The sequence below is a fragment of the Bombina bombina genome, chromosome 2 (assembly GCF_027579735.1).
Source record: "Bombina bombina isolate aBomBom1 chromosome 2, aBomBom1.pri, whole genome shotgun sequence".
Taxonomy (NCBI): domain Eukaryota; kingdom Metazoa; phylum Chordata; class Amphibia; order Anura; family Bombinatoridae; genus Bombina; species Bombina bombina.
In genome coordinates, this window is record NC_069500.1 from 1,291,371,371 (window position 1) to 1,291,396,791 (window position 25,421).

Consider the following 25,421-nt stretch of genomic DNA (forward strand, 5'->3'; position numbering starts at 1 on the left):
TTAAAGAAGTATTGATTAGTGTATGTGTTCAAAGCGCCTCAAATGGGCTAGGTGTCAGCAGAGGATTGGTGTACTAAAAACAAGATTAATTACAAACTTCCCTAAAATTACATGTGAAATTTAGGTAGTATGATACATTATAAGCTCCAAAATACAAAAAATGTGAATCCATAATATCACAATTTAAGCAATGTTACATCTGTTAAAAAGATTTTAAATTAGACATTAAAAATGTAAGCATGAGATTGTAATAAGAGTTTGGAAAGAGACAAAGTATTTTTTATTTTTTCATCAGAAACAGATTTCGATAGCAGATAAGAACCATAGGTAGTCCGCCCAAATTTCCTCTAAATTGTAAACATATAGATTAATAACAATGTTTGACTTATTTATATGCACTTACTCATCATAAACATCTTCTGTGTCCATCCTGCGATAGAATTTTGCCAACTTAATAGCAAAAATGATGCCTGGAATTAAGAAGACTGTAGCACCTCCCAATCCAAACCAAAAGGAGTTCTAGAGGAAATTAAATACTGTTATTAGACTTTTGGTAAAGAGACAAAGTATTTTTTATTTTTTCATCAGAAACAGATTTCGATAGCAGATAAGAACCATAGGTAGTCCGCCCAAATTTCCTCTAAATTGTAAACATATTCATTTTTTAAACAAAAAGAAAAGAAGGTCTCAGAAAACAAAGAGAGGTATGCTCCAAAATAACCTTGTTATGTATTATTTTCAGAGGTAAATTCTGGAGTGTGCCCTGAGCATATATCAACTAATACATTAGATAAAGGAACCCTATTGGAGAAATAGGGAACAAAAGAATGCTGGTTAAGGTGCAAATATTCACTTGCAAATGATGGGATGTTGGAATTATGTGATGCAGTGTAAGCACCTGTTCATGAGTAATGGATGGTACTGATTACCTATTGGGATAGGTTGGCAGGGGACTGTATGTGCCAATTGATACAAATGTGGATAAAAAAAAATATAAAAAGTGTTCACAATTATAAAAAATAGTGGAAAAAATTCTTAGAAAACCCTCAAATAACTGTGAAATTTAATGTGAAAATAGCAAAGGTCTTTGATGGAAAAATAAGTAAAAAATGTGCACAAAAAAGAGAACAAAGTCTTATGATTGTAGTCCAGTAGATTGGTGATGCACTCAGTTAGTGTGAACAAATGATTTGCACTCAGTCTGTGTGAACAAATAGTTTGTGAAATTTGGAATCGGTTAAAATCGACCTTATTTCCTGGCAGTGAGAATTCTTGGTGGTGGGAACCCACTCGACGGTCCCTAAATTTCTCCCAGTGGGTAGACTGGAAATCCTGTTCCTGATGGTGAGAACCCTTGGGCCTGAAGCTAGGATCCTATTGTTGTGGGAGAAATTTAGGGACCGTCGAGTGGGTTCTCACCACCAGGAATCAACAAGGATTCTCACTGCCAGGAAATAAGGTCGATTTGAACTGAATCAAATCATTTGTTCACACTAACTGAGTGCATCACTAATCTACTGGACTACAATCATAAGACTTTGTTCTCTTTTTTTGTGCACATTTTTTACTTATTTTTCCATCAAAGACCTTTGCTATTTTCACCTTAAATTTCAGTGTTATTTGAGGTTTTTCTAAGAACTTTTTCCACAATTTTTTATAATTATGAACACTTTTTATATTTTTTTTTTTATCCACATTTGTATCAATTGGCACATACAGTCGCCTGCCAACCTATCCCAATAGGTAATCAGTACCATCCATTACTCATGAAATTGTGATATTGTGGATCCACATTTTATTGTATTTTATTGTATTTTGGAGCTTATATTGTATCATGCTACCTAAATTTCACATGTGATTTTAGGTAAGTTTGTAATTAAACTTGTTTACACCAATCCTCCTTTGACACCTAGCCCATTTGAGGCGCTTTGAACACATACACTCATCAATACTTCTTTCTAGGCTAGCTAGTTGGCCTTTGTTCAGAGCTATAGGTGTGCTTGGTGTTCGACGCTATATTCATAATAACACGTATATTCATCCCACATTAAAGGGACATGAAACTATTTTTTTCCTTTTATGATTCACGCAACAACTCCAATTTACATCTTTGATAAAAATTTGAATCATTCTCTTGGCATCCTTTGTTGAAGAAGCAGCAATGCACTACTGGGAGCTAGCTGAACACATGTGAGTCAGTGACATGAGGCAGTGTATGTGCAACTTTCAGTCCACAGCTAGCTCTCAGTAGTGCATTGCTTCTACAGAGCCTACCTAGTTATGCTTTTCAACAAAGGATACCAAGAGCACAACGCAAATTAGATAATAGACGTAAATTTGGAAAGTTGATTAAAAGTGCATGCTCAGTTTGAATCATAAAAGTTACATTTTGACATTACTGTCCCTTTAAAACATAGGCCTTGATCAAAATCTGTCAGTGGATTTTTCGGCTCTTTATTTAGGTTATCAGATCCTTGCTAAAAACCCTATTTCTCCTATGGGCCCAAAAAGTTCTTGGTGATCACAATACTTTTTCCAGTCAATTTTCAACAGCTTTTTGAGACAAATTTTTGCCTTATCCAATTCAACAATTCTACTCACTTGATAAGTCGTTGAAACGGTAGACATCTTTACAATTATTTCACGGTTGCTTGTAAACAGCCTTTTATCAAATGGCCACAGGATACATTGTAGAGGTTTATTAACATACATGGTTATCATTAGAACTCTATTCCTATTGGCTAGTCTGCATGCGGTGGACAGGGCACACATTTGCATATGTATAGCTGCCGCGCTCCCTTTCCCCATAGACTTCTATGGGGCACACCTTTTCTGGCTTTCACTTGCAATCCTGAATGTTCACTGTACAACAGCGCTAAAGCCGAAGGTGTGTTAAGAATAATTCAAATATTTTTGTTCTTCCCTTAGAAGAAAATGTTCTTTATCAAATGATGCCAAGAAAACTAAGAAAAGCTGATAATAGACATAAAATAAAAAGTTGTTTAAAATCACATGCTCTACCTGTGTGTTTTTTCCTACTTCCTTCAGAGAGGCTGTAGCATATCTTACTTATGTTAGGGAAATGACTCTGCAACATGCTATATAATGATGGCTTAATCAGTGTACAACCTCATTTATATTAGATATATATGTTCCTGTTTGCTTGAAGCACATTATCAGATAAACATAAAGTGGAGTTTTTTAGGGTGTATCTGTCTGAACTGCAAAACAATGCACATTTTTCCAATAAAGCTACATATTTTAAAAAATTTTAATGCACATCTTTTTCAGAACAGCCTTTGATTATTAATATTTATATGCTTAAAATATGTGCACCCCAAAATAAAACAATATAAATGCAAATATAAGCAAATGCAAAAAAGGTATACAAAATGACTTGTATATTAACAGTTATATTAAATATATTAATCATAATGTTAAAGATATTGAGAAATCTTTGTCCTAACTAGGTTTTTTCCTTTCTTGTCTACAGTACAACTGTCTCAGGGACTTGGCATTTTACTTTATGATAACTGTTTTTACCATTGAACGCGTCTTTAGCATATTTCATGCAATCTCTTTTCAAGCTCATATTTTATTTTTATTTTTTTACATTTCCATCTTTTAAATGTCATTGGTTATGTTGTTGTATTTTACAAAAACTAACACACACACAGATATTCCATTGGTGCTATGGGACCATTTCTAAGGTGCTTTTGACTAAGTGCCAATTTAGTAATAATTCCACCTTTGTTTATGACACATCTCATTTGCATTATGAAGAGCCAACTTCCTTAGCTAATATTTCAAATATTTTTTCCCTTTTTTGTATCTTTAGTGTTGAAACAGTTCCTATGAAAAAGTAAGACCTTTTTATCTGCTTTTTTTTTTTTTTTTTTTTTTTTTTAAATAAACTTGGTGGAGGGTCCATTATAATAGTAATTAAATAAATTTACTACCAGTGCTTTTTTGATAACTGTATTCTTCAAAAATATTTTTAAATAGCATGCACTATTTCAAACCATTAAAATTAACTGGCACTTTTATGCATGCTACTTTAATACTTTATATATATATATATATATATATATATATATATATATATATATATATATATATATATATATTTATTTTTTATTTTTTTTTCATTTTTAAATATTTGTTTCCATTGTTTTAATTTCACATTGTAATTATAATCATTTTTGTTTGTGTCTGTAACATGTTAATTTGTTTTTCATGTAATTATTTTGTTACAGTATGGAAAATGGTAATAATGGTTATCATAATGGGTATTTGTATGGTATTCACAACCCTATTATGGCAAGGTAAAACGTTTAAAAAAAATGCATGTTTCACTCTTAATAAAAGATCATATAGATATTTTATCAGTGCATGTTTAACTTTTGCATGGTTTTCTGAATGAAATACTAACTTTAAAGCATCCATTATGCATGCTAAAAGTCTTGTACGTATCAAATGAAATACTTCTATATATGCTTTACCTGTTTTTGCATGAATTTTAAATCAAATAATCTATTTGAATTAAAATGTTTCATGTTTGTGATATATTTAAAATTACCATCATCTGTAAATGACTGCATCCCTATGGAAACTGAGTTTGTTTTAGTACTGATGTCAGTATCTCAACTTCCAAATCTTTGTGAGTGCAATGTCATTAAGGCTATTTTGTAGCTGCAATAAAGTTTCAGGTGGCATCGCTGTTGAAAAGAGGTCTTCAGTTTAATGTCCCCTTTGTCATGGAAGGTATTTAACATAGCACCAATTCCTAAACCAAATAAAAAAGTTCACCCTAATCATAAGTATCATAATTAAAATAATTCACATGTATAGGCCAATTAGAGAATTACCTGGTTTGGTGTATGGAACGAAATGAAGATGTCTTTAACCAGGAAACAGTTCCAATGGTCTTTAACAAGTAAATTAGTCCACAGATGATATAACTTTGTACAGATGTCAGACAGGTAGCGTAAGCCAGAAACTTTGTCAAGGTCAGAACCAGGAAAAAAACGGCAGTAACAGGATTGCTTCAGTCTTCATATGAAATAACCAAGCATGGAATGGGAGCCTGAGATGAGCTTCTAACACCTCCCATTCAGACTTGTAGCCAGAGACAGTGTTAGGGTCACTTCTGATAGGAAGGGTACCAAAATCGATAAACTTAGCGCACTCACTTCCAAAGCAGCATGCAGAAGGCAGATCACTCATCCCAGGATGCCTGCCGTGCTAAGCTGAAGCTCCCTGGCCCTCACATCAGCAGCCTTTCTACTCCTAGTAGGCTCACCAGCCCCAGCATCTGAGACAGAGCAGCTCCCATTGCGCTCCACTAGCTGATGTTGGGTGAGTATAGTGTGGCTCCTACTGCACCTCAGGGAATAACAACCTGAGAAGATTATTGGCCATAACAACAATTAGGTCAATTTTGTTAGTAATATCTGTGATTCAAACTTGCAAAAAGTGTGGGAGCCTACACCTTCTGAATCTCTTATATCTCTCTTATAGATCCGCAACCAGTAGATGCAAACAATTGGAAGAGAAGGTAGCACTCCATGTAGTAGGAGAAACCTTTATTAAAGCTACAGCAACATTTTGGGGCTTCTGCCACTTTCTCAAGTTAACATATAATAAAACAAACTCTAATTTAATCTATACAAACATAGCAGGTGACCAATCGTCAGGCCTGATAGGGGCGTGTATTAAATCTACACCATCACTTTATTTACACAGTTCCAAGAATACCAATTTTAACCCTAGACTGGCAAATCAAATTGGAACACCCATTAAAAACAATCATGAGAAAATAGCTTATTTAAAGGGACTAAGACCCTAAATCAGTATATAACAGTGTTTAATATGAAAGTTTGCTCCAAAGTTTTAAGTTATATTAAATTAAATAAAATGTAGAAAGTTAAACTCCTTATTGAGACCCCTTGGAGACATGGTATCCAGTCGCCAAATCCATTTTGCCTCTTTGTATAATAAGTCTTTAGTTCTGTCTCCCCCCTCAGTTTCTTTTGGGCCTCGTCAATGACCATGAATCACAACTGACTGGCCTGATGACCTTTCTCTAAAAAAATGGTCAGGTACTGGGAGGTGAGCTTTACTTTGCTTGCTAATATTAGACTTATATTGACATAAGTGGTCCTTGATCTTTTGGGTGGTCTCACCTATGTAGAGGGGTCCACAGGGGCATTTTAGTACATAAACCTCATATGTGGAATTGCTCATTCAGTAACCTGGAATTTTAAACGTTTTACCTATATTGGGATGTGAGATCCCTTTACTTTTTATTACACTATTGCACTGTGCATAACCTAAGCATGGAAAAGTACCCTTTCTTTGTTTACCAAAAAATAACTCAGTATTACCCCTAGTGGCAGCTAAATGATGTGCCTGTATGAATCTTCTACCAGTAGTATTACTGACTAAATTCCTTTACCTCTGGGCATGCTTCCTCTAGGAGAAACCAATTTCTTTTAATAATATTAAAAATTGTATTACTTATTGTGTTATTAGTACTGAAAAACGCCAATCTGTCAACCTGGCGCCTCCTATGTCTATTACCTGTATCATTAAGACCATCCTGTATTGTGCGTAATTCCTGCTCACTGTAAACCCTCCTGACAAATGTCTTTATTATTTGCTCAGACCTCTCCTGTCGAGTCTTAAGATCAGAGACAATCCTATTTACCTGTACCCGCTGTGATTTAGGGTCACACTTAAACCTTTTAAGGACCTGGGCATTTCAGACAAAAACTTCCCCAAAAGACCAGAGCATTTTTAGCATTTTTGCCATCACTACATGTAAACAGAAATAGGGCCTTTTTTATATTTACCTATCAAAACTATATATATATTTTTAGTAGTCAACCCAAAGTATTGATTTAGCCCCATTTTGGAATATTTTATGCCACCATTTCACAGCCAAATGCAATCATATAAAAAAAATGGTAAACTTTTTCACAAACTTTAGGTTTCTCAGTGAAATTATTTACAAACAGCTTGTGCAGTCATGACACAAATGGTTGTAAAAGCTTCTCTGGGATCCCCTTTGTTCATAAATAGCAGACATATATGGCTTTGCCATTGCTTTTTGGTAATTAATAGGCCGCCAATTGCAGCTGTGCACCACACTTTTATTATTCCCAGCAGTGAAGGGGTTAATTAGGTAGATTGTAAGGTTAATTTTATCTTTAGTGTTGAGATCAGCCTGACACTTCTCACCACCCAGCTCTCTTCCCTCCCTCACCCCCCAATGGTTACCCCCATCTTAAGTACTGGCAAACAGTCTGCTAGTATGCAGTATTAGACCTTTTTTTGTTTAATTATAATTATGTTCTTCAGTGTAGGATTATCCCCTTACCTTCCCACCTCTGTGATCCCTCCAAAAAAGCTCTCTAACCCTCCCCCCTCTAACTTATTACCACCATCTTAGGTACTGTCAGCGGTTTGCCTGTACCCAGTTTTACCAAATTTACCAACTTAATTTAATAAAATTAAAAAAAAAAATTATGTAGTGTAGCTGCCCCCCCCCATCATTTACCCTCCTCTCTGATCAATTTCCCACCCTCTTATCCCACCTCCTCAGCATGATCCCCCTCTCCCATGTGTACTTTTGGGACCACATAAAATACAGGGGTTACTGGATTTTCCTATTTAATTTGGCAGTCTAGGGTTAAAATCGGTATCCGTGGAACTGTGTAAATAAAGTGACGATTGGTCACCTGCTATATTTGTATAGATTAAATTGGAATGTATTTTATTGTGTTAGCTTGAGAAAAAGGGGCAGGAGCCCCGAAACTTTGCTATAGCTTTAATAAAGGTTTTTCCCACTAAATGGAGTTCTATCATCTCTTCTATTTTTTATATTGATGGCAAGGTTAATATATCTTTGTTTTTGAAGAATAACGTGTGCCTTTACAGGATGTTTTTTTACCCTGTTGTAGGCCTGTAAACCAATTACAACATGCTTTGTCCTGATGAAATGAATTGAAAACAATAATATTTAATGGGCTTCTCTGTTCTCTAGATTATGCAAATTATTCAGGATGACACAACATTAGATTATCCAATATCCATTAGTTCTGAAAACTGAGTCCTCTGCTGTCCCAGTCTTGTTTAAATGGGAAATAGTGCTGTTTTTTATATTCTCTTTCATGATCTTGTTTTTCAGTCATTCCATTCCTCCATGGGACCTATTTACTTCTGTAGTTTTTACATTATCACAGCAATGAACCTATGAAAACATTGTCCTTAAAAATTTCTTAAATTACTAAACAATTTTGATTATGGTTTTGTCCGTAGCCAACAAGGAATGAGAGTTAGAACTTTGTGCTACTACCTGTCCTATCTTTAATCACGTTAGGGTGATACTTTGGTCAATTCTTTGAATACTAAATCTGAAGTTATTTTACTAAAAAGTACAAACAAGCAGTTGCACACGGCTGTCTAGAAAAACACTTTGGACTCAGGAATATTAGTAATCTTTTCCACCTTTTGAAACAATATTTATTTTTACCTGAGCCAGGGTCTCATTTTAAAAACCTTTCTGCAAATGTACAAGGCAGCCACCCAGTATTCCTTGCATTAGGTTATCAAATTGTATAATTTCATTGTTGGGAAGGTTTTACAGACAGCTCTTCCTCAAAACTTGAAAATTAATTTCCCTTCACTTTCATTTGTGTTACTTTGGTACTGGGTAATCAGTACATAATGCATAATCACAAGAATAAGAGAAAACAAGGATTCTGCTTACTATAAATTGACTTCTTCATAGAAGCATAGAAACATAGATTTTGACGGCAGATAACCATAAGCCCAACAAGTCTGCCCATTATTTCCTAAAAGTACAAACTATGTAGTTTGTAGGATAGGCCTTATTCTTATCCTAGGCATTCTTAAAGTGAAGGTCAATTTTGATGAATTAGTGCCCGTTTTTTAATAATCCTATTAAAAACAAGGGCACTTTAATACATTGACTCGTTTTCTTAAAAAATTTACCTTTTAATCCTGACAGCCGCTCCAGTGATTACCCCGGCCATCGAAAGCCTCTTCATATGCCAGAAATGATGAATCCAGCTTCCTCCAGTCGCGGCTTTCCCCCACAGGGGAATCATGGCCTGAGGCAACGTTGTGATTGGAAGAAGCCGGATTCGTCATTTTGGACCCGCGAAGAGGGCTTACGATGGGCGGAGGAAGCGCATAATGCATATCAGTACATAATGCATAATCACAAGAATAAGAGAAAACAAGGATTCTGCTTACTATAAAATGACTTCTTCATACAAGCATAGAAACATAGATTTTGACGGCAGATAACCATAAGCCCAACAAGTCTGCCCATTATTTCCTAAAAGTACAAACTATGTAGTTTGTAGGATAGGCCTTATTCTTATCCCAGGCATTCTTAAAGTGAAGGTCAATTTTGATGAAGTCTGCCCATTATTTCCTAAAAGTACAAACTATGTAGTTTGTAGGATAGGCCTTATTCTTATCCCAGGCATTCTTAAAGTGAAGGTCAATTTTGATGAATTAGTGCCTGTTTTTTAATAATCCTATTAAAAACAAGGGCACTTTAATACATTGACTCGTTTTCTTTAAAAATTTACCTTTTAATCCTGACAGCCGCTCCAGCGATTCCCCCGGCCATCGAAAGCCTCTTCATATGCCAGAAATGATGAATCCGGCTTCCTCCAATCGCGGCTTCCCCCCACGGGGGAATCATGGCCTGAGGCAAAGTTGTGATTGGAAGAAGCCGGATTCGTCATTTTGGACCCGCAAAGAGGGCTTACGATGGGCGGTGGAAGCGCAGCAGCGAATATCATGATTAAAAGGTAAGTTTTTGAAGAAAACTAATGAAATGTCAATTTTGATTAATTAAAGTGCCCTTGTTTTTAATAGGATTATTAAAAAACGAGCACTAATTCATCAAAATTGACCTTCACTTTAAAGTCCCCCACATTGTTTGTCATTACCAACTCTTGTGGAAGTTTATTCTATCAATCAATCACCCCTTCTGTAAAGAAGTGCCTCCTCAAATTACTCCTGCATATACTACCCTTCAGCTTGAGATCACGACCCCTTGTTTTTTAATTTTTCTTATAAAAAATACTCACAGCCTCTTCCAAACTCTTTTTCCAGTCTGTTAGAGACCAAACACACCGAGAACGATTTATCCCACAGTGCTGTGTTAAAAAACTGTGGAAACGAGATTTTTACCATTGACCTGTTCTCATGAATCCATATTGTAAATCTATATCTTTTCTTTCATTATGCATTTTCTACTCCTTAAGCTGAGAATCATCTGTTGCAATGGTTCTCGGCATGCAAACAGTCTATGTCAAAAGTTTTTTCTATGTGCAGTCGGTATGAAGTGACTTTGTACCTTATATACCTGATGTCATTATCTAGACTGTTAGAGTATACTTGAATATCTAGTATATCGCGAAAGACTTTTGAATGACTATGTTATGGCAAAAACCACATAACGACTGTATACTGTTTTGTATTGAACATGTTTATTTGATTGCCTTCTTTGTTATACCATTTCGCCAATAAAGCTTATTTTGAAAAAAAAAAAAAAAAAATACTCACAGCCTCAGCTTTGCTAAGCCCCTTAATATATTTGATAACAAATGTAAGTTTCCCTTGACCTTATGTTTATGAATTGAAGCCAACAGGGAATGTCATATACTAAATACTATTATATAGTATTTAGTATATGTCTTAAAGGGCCTGCTCCAAAAAACGTTTGCGTTTGTCGGCCTTACCGCTTGTATTATGAATTGAAAGTAAACACAATTGATTGAGCGCAATTGCAATTTACGCTAGAATGATTACCGCGTCCTCAGAGCTCTGGTTAACTATTTCACGAAACTAAAAAGTTGCACAAAACTAATACATTAGAAAGTACAGTTACACTCTTAATTACAGCATCTAATAAAAAAAATGAAAAACAATATTGCACACAAAAGTTATAAAAGCTCAAAGATCTCAGGCAGACAAAGGGCTTTACCGTGGACATACATATACATGTTTAAAAATGTAAGTGTGTATATATATATATATATATATATGTGTGTGTGTGTTTATGTATTTGTACATATGTATTAATATGCACATAGTTGAATATGTTCTATGTATTTAACTAAAAAGTTGCACAAAACTAATACATTAGAAAGTACAGTTACACTCTTAATTACAGCATCTAATAAAAAAAATGAAAAACAATATTGCACACAAAAGTTATAAAAGCTCAAAGATCTCAGGCAGACAAAGGGCTTTACCGTGGACATACATATACATGTTTAAAAATGTAAGTGTGTATATATATATATATATATATATGTGTGTGTGTGTTTATGTATTTGTACATATGTATTAATATGCACATAGTTGAATATGTTCTATGTATTTATAGATATTTTTATATATATATATGTATATATATACTGTATATATATATATATAGAAAAAAAGTCTTTTGTTCTGTGCCAAAATCTCTGTGGACATATAATGATAATTGCAGGGAAAGAGGCTCCCCTATATCTAAACACTTACTTAGAGAACCTCAATCGATATGAGGTAAGTATTCACCCTTTAAAAGATAATCCCTGTAGGTCTCTGCAGCTCCTGTTATTTGGATCCGTTCTAATAGGGACCTGAAGCTGTATTCGCCAATTGCTGTATTCTGAGGTAGTATTTACGATCCTCTCTGAAAGCGTTGATGGCTCATGTAATGAAGAGGGAGACAAAAAGACAGAGGTCCCAAAATAGTGAAGCAAGTTTTATTAAGAACCCCACAATACAGGTGCCCCCAAGGTCTCCCACTCACACTTAAAAACCTCAATCTTTATGAGGTAAGTAAAAGCACATAAGCCACAATAGTCAGAATAGGATAATACAAAAGGCCTCAATGTAACCCAAATGTATCCGAACAGCTTGTTCTATGGCCCGGTTGCCACCTGGAAGTAGCTTCCTTCTGCCCAATTGTGCTTTTCACAGAGGAAAACTTTCCTGTAGTATATCAATCTGATCCCGCCAACATGGTCAGTCCAGCCTCGAAATACCAGGCAATTCGCCCAGGTGGTAAATCACCATAGAACAGGCTAACAATGGTTTTGAGCCAGTTGTTCGTTCCTGTGAGTGCAATGAAGGCCGAAACAATCGCCTGGGGTTGCTGAGTTCCCGCCTGGGGTTGATGAGTTCCTTGTTCAGAGAGGAATTGCCTGGTATTTCGGCGCTGGACTGACCGTAATAGGTGGGATCAGACTGATATACTACTGGAAAGTTTTACTCTGTGAAAAGCATTACTGGGCTAAAAAGCTGCACCCAGGTGGTAAATCGCCATAGAACAGGCTAACAATGGTTTTGAGCCAGTTGTTCGTTCCTGTGAGTGCACTTCTTTCTATATGTATTTAGTCTCCCTATGGGGAAAAAGGGGCAACCAGACGTGGACTCCTTGCTCAGTGTGCTTAGAGGAATATGGCTACACCTCACTGACGAGGCCCAATGAAGGAAGAAACGATCATCTGTGGTTGCTGTGTTCCTTGTTCAAAGAGGAATTGCCTGGTATTTTGGTGCTGGACTGACCATAATAGGCGGGATCAGACTGATATACTACAGTAAAGTTCTACTCTGTGAAAAGCATTACTGGGCTAAAAAGCTGCACCCAGGTGGTAAATTGCCATAGAACAGGCTAAAAATGGTTTTGAGCCATATGTCTGTTGTCGTGAGTGCACTTTTTTATGTATATATATAAAACCATGTGTATATAAAAGTATAGATATATATTGTATTAAAAAAATCACATATATATATATATATAAATATTTATTTATGAATAAATAGAATATATTCTGCTATGTGCAGAACATTGGAACATTTTGGCTTATTGCACATGAGAATATGCGAAAAGGTTTGCGCGAGAGTAAGATGTTTTTCCTCATACAAGTCCACGATCGCAAAACCGCTCCAAGGTCCCAAAGAGGCTGAAGACGCCACCGGAAGTAGTTGGGAGGAATGTAGGAGTGGAGCACAGGGGGTGCACACTGCAGTAAGCAGCCGGTTCCGCTGCTGTGAGGCAAAATGTAGAAAAAAGAAAGAAGCGGCTGCACACTGCAGAGTATAAGAATTAAAAAATATATATCTTTATTCGTCCAGGGGTAAAAACATGATACATGAAGTACAAAAAAGGCTGCAGGAAAGAACTTCCTTACATGTTTTGTGCCTGTACTTGGCACTTAATCATAGGAGTGAAGTTCGGTTTAGAACCCCTGCTATTTAAAGGGGAAGTACCCAATCATGATCAAGATGTTAAACACATAAGATAAAGTGTAAAAACAACTTGCAAACACCTAACACAAGCTCAATATATGGAAGAGATAAAAATTTCTACTTATAAGAATATAAGCCATTATTTAAAAAAAAAAAAGGAAAAAAAAAAAAAAGAAAGAAACAATCCAATTACAACTTGCAAACCCCTGCCACAAAATAACTCTCCATAAGTACATAATTTTTAAACATTGCATGTGTAAGGAATTTTGAACTTTGAGGCAATATAAATCACACTAAAAATTAATTACATTTAAGGTGGTATCTTTTTGATATTTCATCCAATGCTTATATGAAATGTAAAGTGAAAATCCAGTATCACAAGAGACCCCGTATATAAAATAATGGTAGAAAAATTGGTAAATATATATATATATATATATATATATATATATATATATATATACGTATATATGTAACTAGACTCTAATGAGAAAATATGAGATTAATTGACAAAGTATGACATATCCCATTACCTATTTAAACCTAAAGGGGAAATAGTTTTTAATCTATAAATCCAATAGAGTTCACGTTTTAATAGAATGAATTTTATCTATTGCTTTAACTGTAAGATGTGCTCTATGGGTCATGTGAACTAGATTGAAGTGTCTCGCTACTGCTGAATCTTTGTTATAATTCTTCGTGTCCCTAATATGCTCTCTGATACGTGATCTGAGTTCCCTGGTCGTTTGACCAACATATTGAAGGGAACAAAGAGAGCACTCCAATAAATATATAATAAATTCTGTCCTGCAATTAGCGTAGAATTCAATATTAAATCTTTCCTGGGTAACAGAACTTGAAAAATTGTCACTCTGATTAATTACTCCACACGTTATACAGGATCTAGTAGCACATTTGTATGTGCCTTTTTTCCTGATCCAATCACTGTCCTCTGAACAAGATGTATTAATCATACTGGGGGCCAGTCAAGTCCCTAGGGTAGGAGGTTTTTTTGCAACAAATTTGCAAATTTCATGGACATCCCCTAGTGATTCGTCTTCCTTCAAGATATGTAGATGTTTTCTCAAAATGGTACTAATATCATTAAACTGTTTTGAATATTCAGTAGTAAACACTATTTTATCTTTTCAAAAATCTTTATCTTCTCTCTTATTGTCTATCAATTCTTGTTGTGTTTTATGTTTCACTTGTTCAAAAGATTTATTCAAAACCTTTGCTGAATACCCTCTCTGTTTCAATCTATTCGTTAGTTCACTACTTTGTAAATAGAAATTATCATTGGAGTTAGTGTTTCTTCTCATACGTATGTACTGTGCCTTAGGTATTAAGCGTATAAGATGAGTAGGATGGCATGATTTAGCATGTAAAATAGTGTTACCTGCTGCGGTCTTCAGATATGTGTCTGTTAGTATGGTCCCATTATCTGGATTTCCAATAAGTACTAAATCCAAAAAGCATATTTTATATTGTTGCAATTCTCCTGTAAATTTAAGATTAAGGTCATTAGTAGTAATATATTCCAGAAAAGTACTTAGTTCAAAGGGATCTTGTACAATGAATATGAGATCGTCAATGAATCTCATATATTTTATAATGTTGTTTGCAAAGGGATTAGACATGGTGTAAAGATATAGATCCTCCCACCAAGCTACAAACAAGTTGGCGAACGAGGGGGCAAATTTTGCCCCCATCGCCGTACCACAAACCTATATGAAATACTCATTATTGAACATGAAACAATTGTGTTTAAGTAAAAATTCAACAATTTCACAGAAAAAACAGTTTGAACTCAACTGAGTATTGTGTTGCTATATCCAAAAAGTACCGGATAGCTTTTAAACCCAACATGGAAATCTCATTGTTTATTTGCTTCTGGTTGCTAGAAGCTTGTTCATTGGCATTCTTTCCCATTCCTGAAACTGTCATTTAAGGAATGTGATAAATTTTGCTTTATATGTTGTTTTTTCTATTACATATTGCAAGATGTCTCAGGTTGACCCCTGAATCAGAAGCTACTTCTGGAAATTCGCTGCCTGATGCTGGATCTACCAAAGTTAAGTGTAAACTCTGCCTCAAAGAATTACAGCTCATTCTACTAGGTCAGTTTCTACTTCCTGGGCGTTTAGGAATGAAGCTTCAGTTGATCAAATTTTCAAAGCAGCTACTTGGTCTTCTTAGCATACTTTTACTAAATTCTACCATTTTGATGTGTTTTCTTCTTCTGAAGCAGTTTTTGGTAGAAAAGTACTTCAGGCAGCTGTTTCAGTTTGATTCTTCTGCTTATAGTTTCAATTTGTTTCACTTTTTTGGGTTGTGGATTATTTTTCAGCGGAATTGGCTGTCTTTATTTTATCCCTCCCTCTCTAGTGACTCTTGCGTGGAAGTTCCACATCTTGGGTATTTATATCCCATACGTCACTAGCTCATGGACTCTTGCTAATTACATGAAAGAAAACATAATTTATGTAAGAACTTACCTGATAAATTCACTTCTTTCATATTAGCAAGAGTCCATGAGGCCCACCCTTTTTATGGTGGTTATGATTTTTTTGTATAAAGCACAATTATTCCAATTCCTTATTTTTTATGCTTTCGCACTTTTTTCTTATCACCCCACTTCTTGGCTATTCGTTAAACTGATTTGTGGGTGTGGTGAGGGGTGTATTTATAGGCATTTGGAGGTTTGGGAAACTTTGCCCCTCCTGGTAGGAATGTATATCCCATACGTCACTAGCTCATGGACTCTTGCTAATATGAAAGAAATGAATTTATCAAGTAAGTTCTTACATAAATTATGTTTTTCACTTTACATTTCATATAAGCATTGGATGAAATATCAAAAAAGATACCACCTTAAATGTAATTCATTTTTAGTGTGACTTATATTGCCTCAAAGCATAATGTATAATAACCCATACCAGGGGGATATTCCTTGCACATGCAATGTTTAGAAATTATGTACTTATGGAGAGTTATTTTGTGGTAGGGGTTTGCAAGTTGTAATTGGATTGTTTCTTTCTTTTTTTTTTTCTTTTCATTTAAATAATGGCTTATATTCTTATAAGTAGAAATTTTTATCTCTTCCATATATTGAGCTTGTGTTAGGTGTTTGCAAGTTGTTTTTACACTTTATCCTATGTGTTTAACATCTTGATCATGATTGGGTACTTCCCCTTTAAATAGCAGGGGTTGTATCCCTAACTTCACTCCTATGATTAAGTGCCAAGTACGGGCACAAAACATGTAAGGAAGTTCTTTCTTTTTTGTACTTCATGTATTTCATATTTTTACCCCTGGACGAATAAAGATATATATTTTTTAATTCTTATACTCGGCAGTGTGCAGCCGCTTTTTTCTTCTTTCTATAAGGTGTTTTTCCCACTTTTTTCTCTCCGTTGACTTCTATCGGGAATACATGAATGTGCACAAAATATTCTATTTTTGGCTTTTTGCCCTCAACAGGTTAGGGTGCGAGTGAAAACAGTTTACTTTCAACTCATAATACAAGTGCAACCGGACGAGCGCAAAAAGCTTTCTTCTAGCGCAATTAATGCTCAAGCGGGAGTGTTAATTAGCACTCCACTTGTAATCTGGCCCTTGGTAAGTTATTTTCCACAGATTCTTATGATTGTGTGCACTAATCTAGCTCTCTTGTGAACTGACACATTTAGTAACCACATCAGAGCTATTCCAGAAGCGTATCTGCAGATGAAAACTCTAACAACAACTTCAATATACCTTTTTTTTTGTTTTTGTAAGCATTGTTCGGCCTTTTACACGATAAGACCTTCACCAGATTGGCTGGACCATTTATCAGCATTTTTTGAATATGTTTGTACAACCAAAGCACTGCATATGTTTTTTGTGTTGTTGAAAAACTTCTATTTATGTAACATTATAGAAATTCCCTTTCATCGGTCATCACTCTGTCGTTTTCTTCTTGATCCGGAGGTCAACATATAACTCACATTGAAAACTAAATAGCTGTTTTTCAGTTTTTCTCTAAAGTGGTGATTTTTTTCTGTGCCACAAATTAATAAAAGCAGATTAAAGGGACATTTAAACACCTTGTGAAGTTAATATAAAATGTATAGATATGCATAATGAAACAACTTTGCAGTATACTTTATTTATTTCTTTCATGTAATTAGCAAGAGTCCATGAGCTAGTGACGTATGGGATATACATTCCTACCAGGAGGGGCAAAGTTTCCCAAACCTTAAAATGCCTATAAATACACCCCTCACCACACCCACAAATCAGTTTTACAAACTTTGCCTCCCGTGGAGGTGGTGAAGTAAGTTTGTGCTAGATTCTTATTGGGTTCCGTCTGTCGGTACCTTCAGTCTCTATTATTTCCTTCAGTTGCTATATATGCATGGAAATTTAGGTGTTATGGCTGCAGCATTGGATTCATTTCCCTTTGCTCATTTTCATAGAAAACCTTTCCAGTTTTTTATGCTGCATAATGGTGCAGGGATTCTAGGATTTCACTTTTTAAATCTTCGAATTCTATGTTTATCTATCTTTGATTTGGTGGTTAAGATCACCATCATTTAGTTCTACAGGTCTCTTCGATTCTTTAAACCTGGACCATGATCTCTATAGATGCGAGTCTTTTAGGTTGGGAGGCTGTCTGAGGTTCTCTGTCAGCACAAGGGGTTTGGAAATCTCAGGAGGCGAGATTACCATTTGATATTTTGGAACTCCGTGCATTCCCAGAGTTCTTCAGTTGGTTTCTTTTGAAGAAGAGACGTTTATTGTTTTTTTCAGACATTATCACATCTGTGGTGTATGTCAATCATCAGGGTGTAGTATTTCGGATATTTGCTTGGGCTAAATCCAGCTCCTATCTAAATTCTGGGGTCCTTTTCCCAGGTATAGACGTTTGGGAAGCGGATTATCTCTGTTAATCAAGCTTTACATCGGCGAGAATGGTCTTTACCCAGATATGTTTTTCAATTTTTCAGATGTAGTGGCTTCCAGAAATAGATCTGTTGGCCTCTCGTCTTAACAAGGAATTTCCCAGGGGCCTATTTCAGATCCGAAGGATCCTCAGGTGGAAGTAGCGTATGCATTTCCTTGGAATTATCATTCTGTCTATATCTTCCACCTCTAGTTCTTCAAAAATTCTAATGGAGCGTTCGTTTGTACTGCTGGTGGTTCCAGCATGGCCTCACAGGTTTTGGTATGCGGATCTCATTCGGATGGCCAGTTGCCAACCTTGGACATTTCCGTTAAGACCAGACCTTTTATCTCAAGGCCCATTTTTCCATCAGGATCTCAAATCATTAAATTTGAAGATATGGAGATTGAACGTTTGATTCTTAGTCATAGAGGTTTCTCTGACTCAGTGATTAATATTATGTTACAGGTTTGTAAATCTATCTCTAGAAAGATTTATTATCGAGTTTGGAAGACTTTCATTTCTTGGTGTTCTTCTCATAAATTCTTTTGGCATTCTTTTAGAATTCCTAGAATTTTACAATTTTTCAGGTTGGTTTAGATAAGGTTTTGTCTGCAAGTTATTGAAAGGACAAATCTCTACTCTTTCTGTTCTTTTTCACAGAAAGATTGCTATTCATTCTGATATTCATTGTTTTGTACAGGCTTTGGTTTGTATTGGTACTGAGTGCTTTACAGGCTCCTCCGTTTGAACCTTTGCGTTCTCTGGACATTAAAATTACTTTCTTGGAAAGTATTGTTCCTTTTGGTTATCTCTTCTGCTAGAAGAGTTTCTGAGTTTTCCTCTCTTTCTTGTGGATCTCCTTTTCTGATTTTTCATCAGGGTAAGGAAATGTTCCTTCCTGTTATTCATTATTTTGTTCAGGCTTTGGTTCTTATCAAACCTGTCATTAAGCCAATTTCTCCTCCTTGGAGTTTTAATTTGGTTCTAAAGGCTTTACAGGCTCTTCTATTTGAGCATATGTTTTCTCTAGACATTATTTACTTTTATGGAAAGTATTGTTCTTTTTAGACATCTATTCAGCTAGAACAATTTTTAATTATCTGTTCTTTCTTGTGAGTCTCCTTTTTCTGATTTTTTTCATCAGGATAAGGTGGTTTTTGCTATCCTCATTTCAATTTTTACCTAAAGTTGTGATTTCTATCAACATTAGGGAGGCATTATTGTCTTTTACTAAGACTTCTTTGGTAAGATTCTTACATTCTTTGGATATGGTAAGAGTTTTGAAATCTTATGTTGAAGCTATTCAGATTTCAGATAGTCTTCTAGTCTATTTGTTATCTTTTCTGGTGTTAGGAAGGTCAAAAGGCTTCTACCATTTATTTGGCATCTTGCTTAAACTTTTGATTCATCATGGTTATTTGGAGTCGGGTGGATTCCCGCCTCGGAGGATTATGGCTCATTCTACTAGGTAAGTTTCTACTTCCTCGGCTTTTTAAGAATGAAGCTTCTGTTGATCAGATTTGCAAAGCAATGACTTGGTCTTCTTTGCATACTTTTACTATGTTCTACCATTTTGATGTTTTCTCTTCTTTAGAAGCAGTTTTGGTAGAATGGTACTTCAGGCAGCTGTTTCAGTTTGATTCTTCTGCTTATATTTTCAGTTTTTTTCATTATAAAAATTGAAACTTTTTTAATTTGGGTTGTGGACTAATTTTTCAGCGGAATTGGCTGTCTTTATTTTATCCCTCCCTCTGTAGTGACTCTTGCGTGGAAGTTCCACATCTTGGGTATTTATTATCCCATACGTCACTAGCTCATGGACTCTTGCTAATTACCTGAAAGAAAACATAATTTATGTAAGAACTTACCTGATAAATTCATTTCTTTCATATTAGCAAGAGTCCATGAGGCCCACCCTTTTTTGTGGTGGTTATGATTTTTTGTACAGGGAGTGCAGAATTATTAGGCAAATGAGTATTTTGACCACATCATCCTCTTTATGCATGTTGTCTTACTCCAAGCTGTATAGGCTTGAAAGCCTACTACCAATTAAGCATATTAGGTGATGTGCATCTCTGTAATGAGAAGGGGTGTGGTCTAATGACATCAAAACCCTATATCAGGTGTGCATAATTATTAGGCAACTTCCTTTCCTTTGGCAAAATGGGTCAAAAGAAGGACTTGACAGGCGCAGAAAAGTAAAAAATAGTGAGATATCTTGCAGAGGGATGCAGCACTCTTAAAATTGCAAAGCTTCTGAAGCGTGATCATCGAACAATCAAGCGTTTCATTCAAAATAGTCAACAGGGTCGCAAGAAGCGTGTGGAAAAACCAAGGCGCAAAATAACTGCCCATGAACTGAGAAAAGTCAAGCGTGCAGCTGCCAAGATGCCACTTGCCACCAGTTTGGCCATATTTCAGAGCTGCAACATCACTGGAGTGCCCAAAAGCACAAGGTGTGCAATACTCAGAGACATGGCCAAGGTAAGAAAGTCTGAAAGACGACCACCACTGAACAAGACACACAAGCTGAAACGTCAAGACTGGGCCAAGAAATATCTCAAGACTGATTTTTCTAAGGTTTTATGGACTGATGAAATGAGAGTGAGTCTTGATGGGCCAGATGGATGGGCCCGTGGCTGGATTGGTAAAGGGCAGAGAGCTCCAGTCTGACTCAGACGCCAGCAAGGTGGAGGTGGAGTACTGGTTTGGGCTGGTATCATCAAAGATGAGCTTGTGGGGCTTTTTCGGGTTGAGGATGGACTCAAGCTCAACTCCCAGTCCTACTGCCAGTTTTTGGAAGACACCTTCTTCAAGCAGTGGTACAGGAAGAAGTCTGCATCCTTCAAGAAAAACATGATTTTCATGCAGGACAATGCTCCATCACACGCGTCCAAGTACTCCACAGCGTGGCTGGCAAGAAAGGGTATAAAAGAAGAAAATCTAATGACATGGCCTCCTTGTTCACCTGATCTGAACCCCATTGAGAACCTGTGGTCCATCATCAAATGTGAGATTTACAAGGAGGGAAAACAGTACACCTCTCTGAACAGTGTCTGGGAGGCTGTGGTTGCTGCTGCACGCAATGTTGATGGTGAACAGATCAAAACACTGACAGAATCCATGGATGCAGGCTTTTGAGTGTCCTTGCAAAGAAAGGTGGCTATATTGGTCACTGATTTGTTTTTGTTTTGTTTTTGAATGTCAGAAATGTATATTTGTGAATGCTGAGATGTTATATTGGTTTCACTGGTAAAAATAAATAATTGAAATGGGTATATATTTGTTTTTTGTTAAGTTGCCTAATAATAATGCACAGTAATAGTCACCTGCACACACAGATATCCCCCTAAAATAGCTATAACTAAAAACAAACTAAAAACTACTTCCAAAACTATTCAGCTTTGATATTAATGAGTTGTTTGGGTTCATTGAGAACATGGTTGTTGTTCAATAATAAAATTAATCCTCAAAAATACAACTTGCCTAATAATTCTGCACTCCCTGTATAAAGCACAATTATTCCAATTCCTTATTTTTTTGATGCTTTCGCTCCTTTTTTATCACCCCACTTCTTGGCTATTCGTTAAAGTGAATTGTGGGTGTGATGAGGGGTGTATTTATAGGCATTTTAAGGTTTGGGAAACTTTGCCCCTCCTGGTAGGAATGTATATCCCATACGTCACTAGCTCATGGACTCTTGCTAATATGAAAGAAATGAATTTATCAGGTAAGTTCTTACATAAATTATGTTTTTGCCCCCCTTTTCATGTACTTTAGTTCTGAACATTTGAGAGCACTTTCCAATTTCAAGAACTTGTAATGCACACTTCTGACTTCTCAAGGCTAACCCTGCTACATATACATCCCTTTTTTGCTTTAACTGATAACTGCAAAACAATGTACTTTATACTTACTATAATGGGGGCTTGCCTTGCGGTCTTCAGACAAAAGCCCAGATTGGTTCCTCCAATTAAGGCAAATGGTGGGTGGAGCTTGGCTGTTTAAAAACAATTACAGTAAAAAGGATGTTAATTTGTTTAAAAAACAACATTGAGGCTGATATGTTATTCTATAGCAGCACAACAGAAACATCTTGAGATTATGTTAAAGGGACATGAAACCCAAATTTTATTCTTTCATGATTTAGAAAGAGTATGCAATTTTAAGCAACTTTCTAATTTACTTCTATTATCTAATTAGCTTTATTCTCTCGATATCCTTTGCTGAAAAGCATATCTAAATAGGTTCAGTAGCTAATGATTTGTGGCTTCACATAGATGCCTTGTGTGATTGGCTCACTCATGTGCATTGCTATTTCTTCAACAAAGAATATCTAAAGAATGAAGCAAATTAGATAATAGATGTAAATTGGAATGTTGCTCACATTTATATTCTCTACCTGAATATTGAAAGAAAAATCTTGGATTTAATGTCTCTTTGAAAATGTTGGCGGGAATCAAGTTTCCATTCACAGTTTTGCTTTTGTTTTTAAATCTTACCATTCACAGTTGTCTCGCTGATCTAAAAATGTATTTATAACAATCTTTATCATTTAAACATTATCATCAATCTACAAAGCAGAAAGACGCTAAAGAGAATTTTACAAATATTCTATGTTTGTGATTATATTCAATTAGACAGCATGTTTACGTATTTCTTCGCATGCAATTCCAAAATGTTTTTAAAAAAATCTGTAGATAAGTACTTAAGCTTCGACTTGCAGTTTTCATTTTATTTTACATTACCTACATAAATATTCTTTTTTTTAGACACCCATCATCTATTTAAATTATTTGCTCTAACACTCTTCTACATTTTCTCATATAACTAGCATGTCTTCATATGACACCCTGAATAGATTCCCTCGCGCTTCTGCCCCCCCATGTCCAGATGATTGATGTATCCTACCCACTGGTTTGAGAATGTGAAGGTATAATTACTGTTCACTGTCTCTTAACCTCTCCTAAACTTCCTGTATTCTTTTACTAATATCAGACTTTCCACTAAAGCCACTTTCTGTGTTTATTACCAACCACACTAACATAAAGAACTTCGGTTTAAAAATGATATTGAATTTATATCTAATTTGTTCAGTTTTTGTTCTTTTTAATTTTATTTTTTTTGCATAAACAACTATTAATTCCTTGTCTTCTATAAAACATGCTGCCTTTGTTAAAGGGGATATGAATGTCAAAATTAAATGTTCATGGTTCAGATAGAGAATGCAATTTTAAGATACTTTCAATGTACTTATATTATCAAATTCACTTTGTTCTCTTTGTATCCTTTCTTGAATGTATTTCTGGGTAGGCTCAGGTACAGCAATGAACTGGGAGTTGATTAGTGTCTGCACACGTATGCCTCTTATAACTGACTCACCAGCTGTGTTCTGCTAGGTCCCAGTAATAAGTAGTGCTCTGTGGACTGACTCTATTTATGCCTTTAACCTTTGCATGTTTCTGAAATTGTAAGCAATATTCCAGGTGATATCATATTAGTGAACTTAAGAGTAGCAGCAAGTACTTGTTTCTGCTGCTAATATTTCTACAACTAAATATTTTCCTGCATTTTCCTGCTGCAAGAAGGCATTGTGTATATATTTAATTATCTGAAATTATAATTCTTAAAGGCCCACTAAAAATTAAAGTTTCACAATTCAGATAAAGTATGCAATTTTACTTCCCCCCCCCCCAATATACTTCCATTATCAAAACGTGCGCATTCTTTTTATATATTCACACTTTCTGAGGCACCAGCATCTATTGAGCATGTGCTAAAGTGCTCAGTCTATAAATATATGCATTTTGTGATTGGCTGATGGTTGTCACATGATACAGGGGAGGGAAAATTAGGTTTCCCAGAAAATATTCTACTGCTCATTTCGAATTAAAAGTGGTATTGTATTGTCTTTTTTGTGTGTATTTGTCAATTAAATTCTGCTGCATTTAGTGGTCCTTTAAGTAATTTAGGTAGCATTGCTATCCTGGGAGCTAGCTGAACACATACGGGTAAGCCAACGACGAGGCACAAATGTGTGTAGCCACCAATCACCAGCTAGTTCCAGTGAAGTGCAATGATACTGCTGAGGATATGTGCATACGCTTCTCAACAAATGATACCAAAAAAACAAAGAACCTTTGATAAAATAAGTGAATTTCAAATTCAAAGTGTCTTAAAATTGCATGCTCATTTTTAATCATGAAAGTTTAATTATTACCCATTTGTGCATTTACAACCCAAATATATTATTTTGTACTTTGGGCTACTTTTATGTCCTGTGCTCTATTTTGTAACATTTAACCTTTTCACCCTTGAATGACAATTATTATATATTCTTTATTAGTGGAGAATACATATTATTCAGTAAAACACTCTTTTGCCACATAACCTTTAGACCATTTGCTGCTCACTTAGCTATCCTTCAATTGATTCTTTATAAATAAAATTTGTTTATGCCGTGTGTGTGTGTGTTGGGGACATTATGAAATGTGTTGCTAAAAACGAGATAATTTGCATCTGCTGCCATACCCAATATTATAATTTAAATAATATAATTAAAACCATAAACAAATTAGCCTGATATGACCTTCCTTTGTGTCTTCAATATTGTGTTTTTTTTTTTATTTATACAGTAAACACTATTTTGTTTTTTAATCTTAACTGAAGTCAGACTAACAGGTCTGTAGTTACCAGGAGCTTCCTTATTTAATGTTCTAGGAAGGTTATTAGCAGATCTGGAGCAAAATCATAAATCCAGTTATGCAGCTACCTATCTTAAACCACTAAAAAGGGACATATTTACTTTTATTTTTTGAAATGTTAATACAACTGCATTGCCCCCCCCCCCTTCCCTTATTAAAGCTTCCCTCCTTGGAGTACTCCTTTTTCTCTAGACACTGGAAAATAAATTACAGAAGTACTAATTAATGAGACTGATATTTTGTTCCTTTTCTTCCATGTCAGGCTTTATATTTCCAATTAACTGCTAAGTTTTGAATGTCAAATATAATAAGCAAAATAGGAGTAAGAATTTTTTTTTTGACCAGAAGAATTTAATTATTTAAAACTTTTTTTCTTTGGTTTGCTGTGTTTTCTTGTTGATGTTCTATTTTTGAAATGATTAACACCTTGTTGATAATTTAGTGATTTTGTTTTTATTATTTCTTGTATATCAATAGATCTATAGAACTGTGCT

The 25,421-nt window shown here is 35.3% G+C and overlaps 1 protein-coding gene across 1 annotated transcript in view; it reads left to right on the forward strand.

Annotated features, from left to right (window-relative positions):
• Positions 1-25,421, forward strand: part of PROM1 (prominin 1) — a 395,265-nt gene that overhangs the window by 362,668 nt on the left and 7,176 nt on the right. Inside the window, exons 24-26 of the mRNA XM_053704117.1 lie at positions 3,839-3,862; positions 4,257-4,325; positions 23,058-23,156. Of these exons, the coding sequence (XP_053560092.1) occupies positions 3,839-3,862; positions 4,257-4,325; positions 23,058-23,124 (160 nt within the window). The 3' untranslated portion in view covers positions 23,125-23,156. The remainder of the gene's footprint in view (positions 1-3,838; positions 3,863-4,256; positions 4,326-23,057; positions 23,157-25,421) is intronic.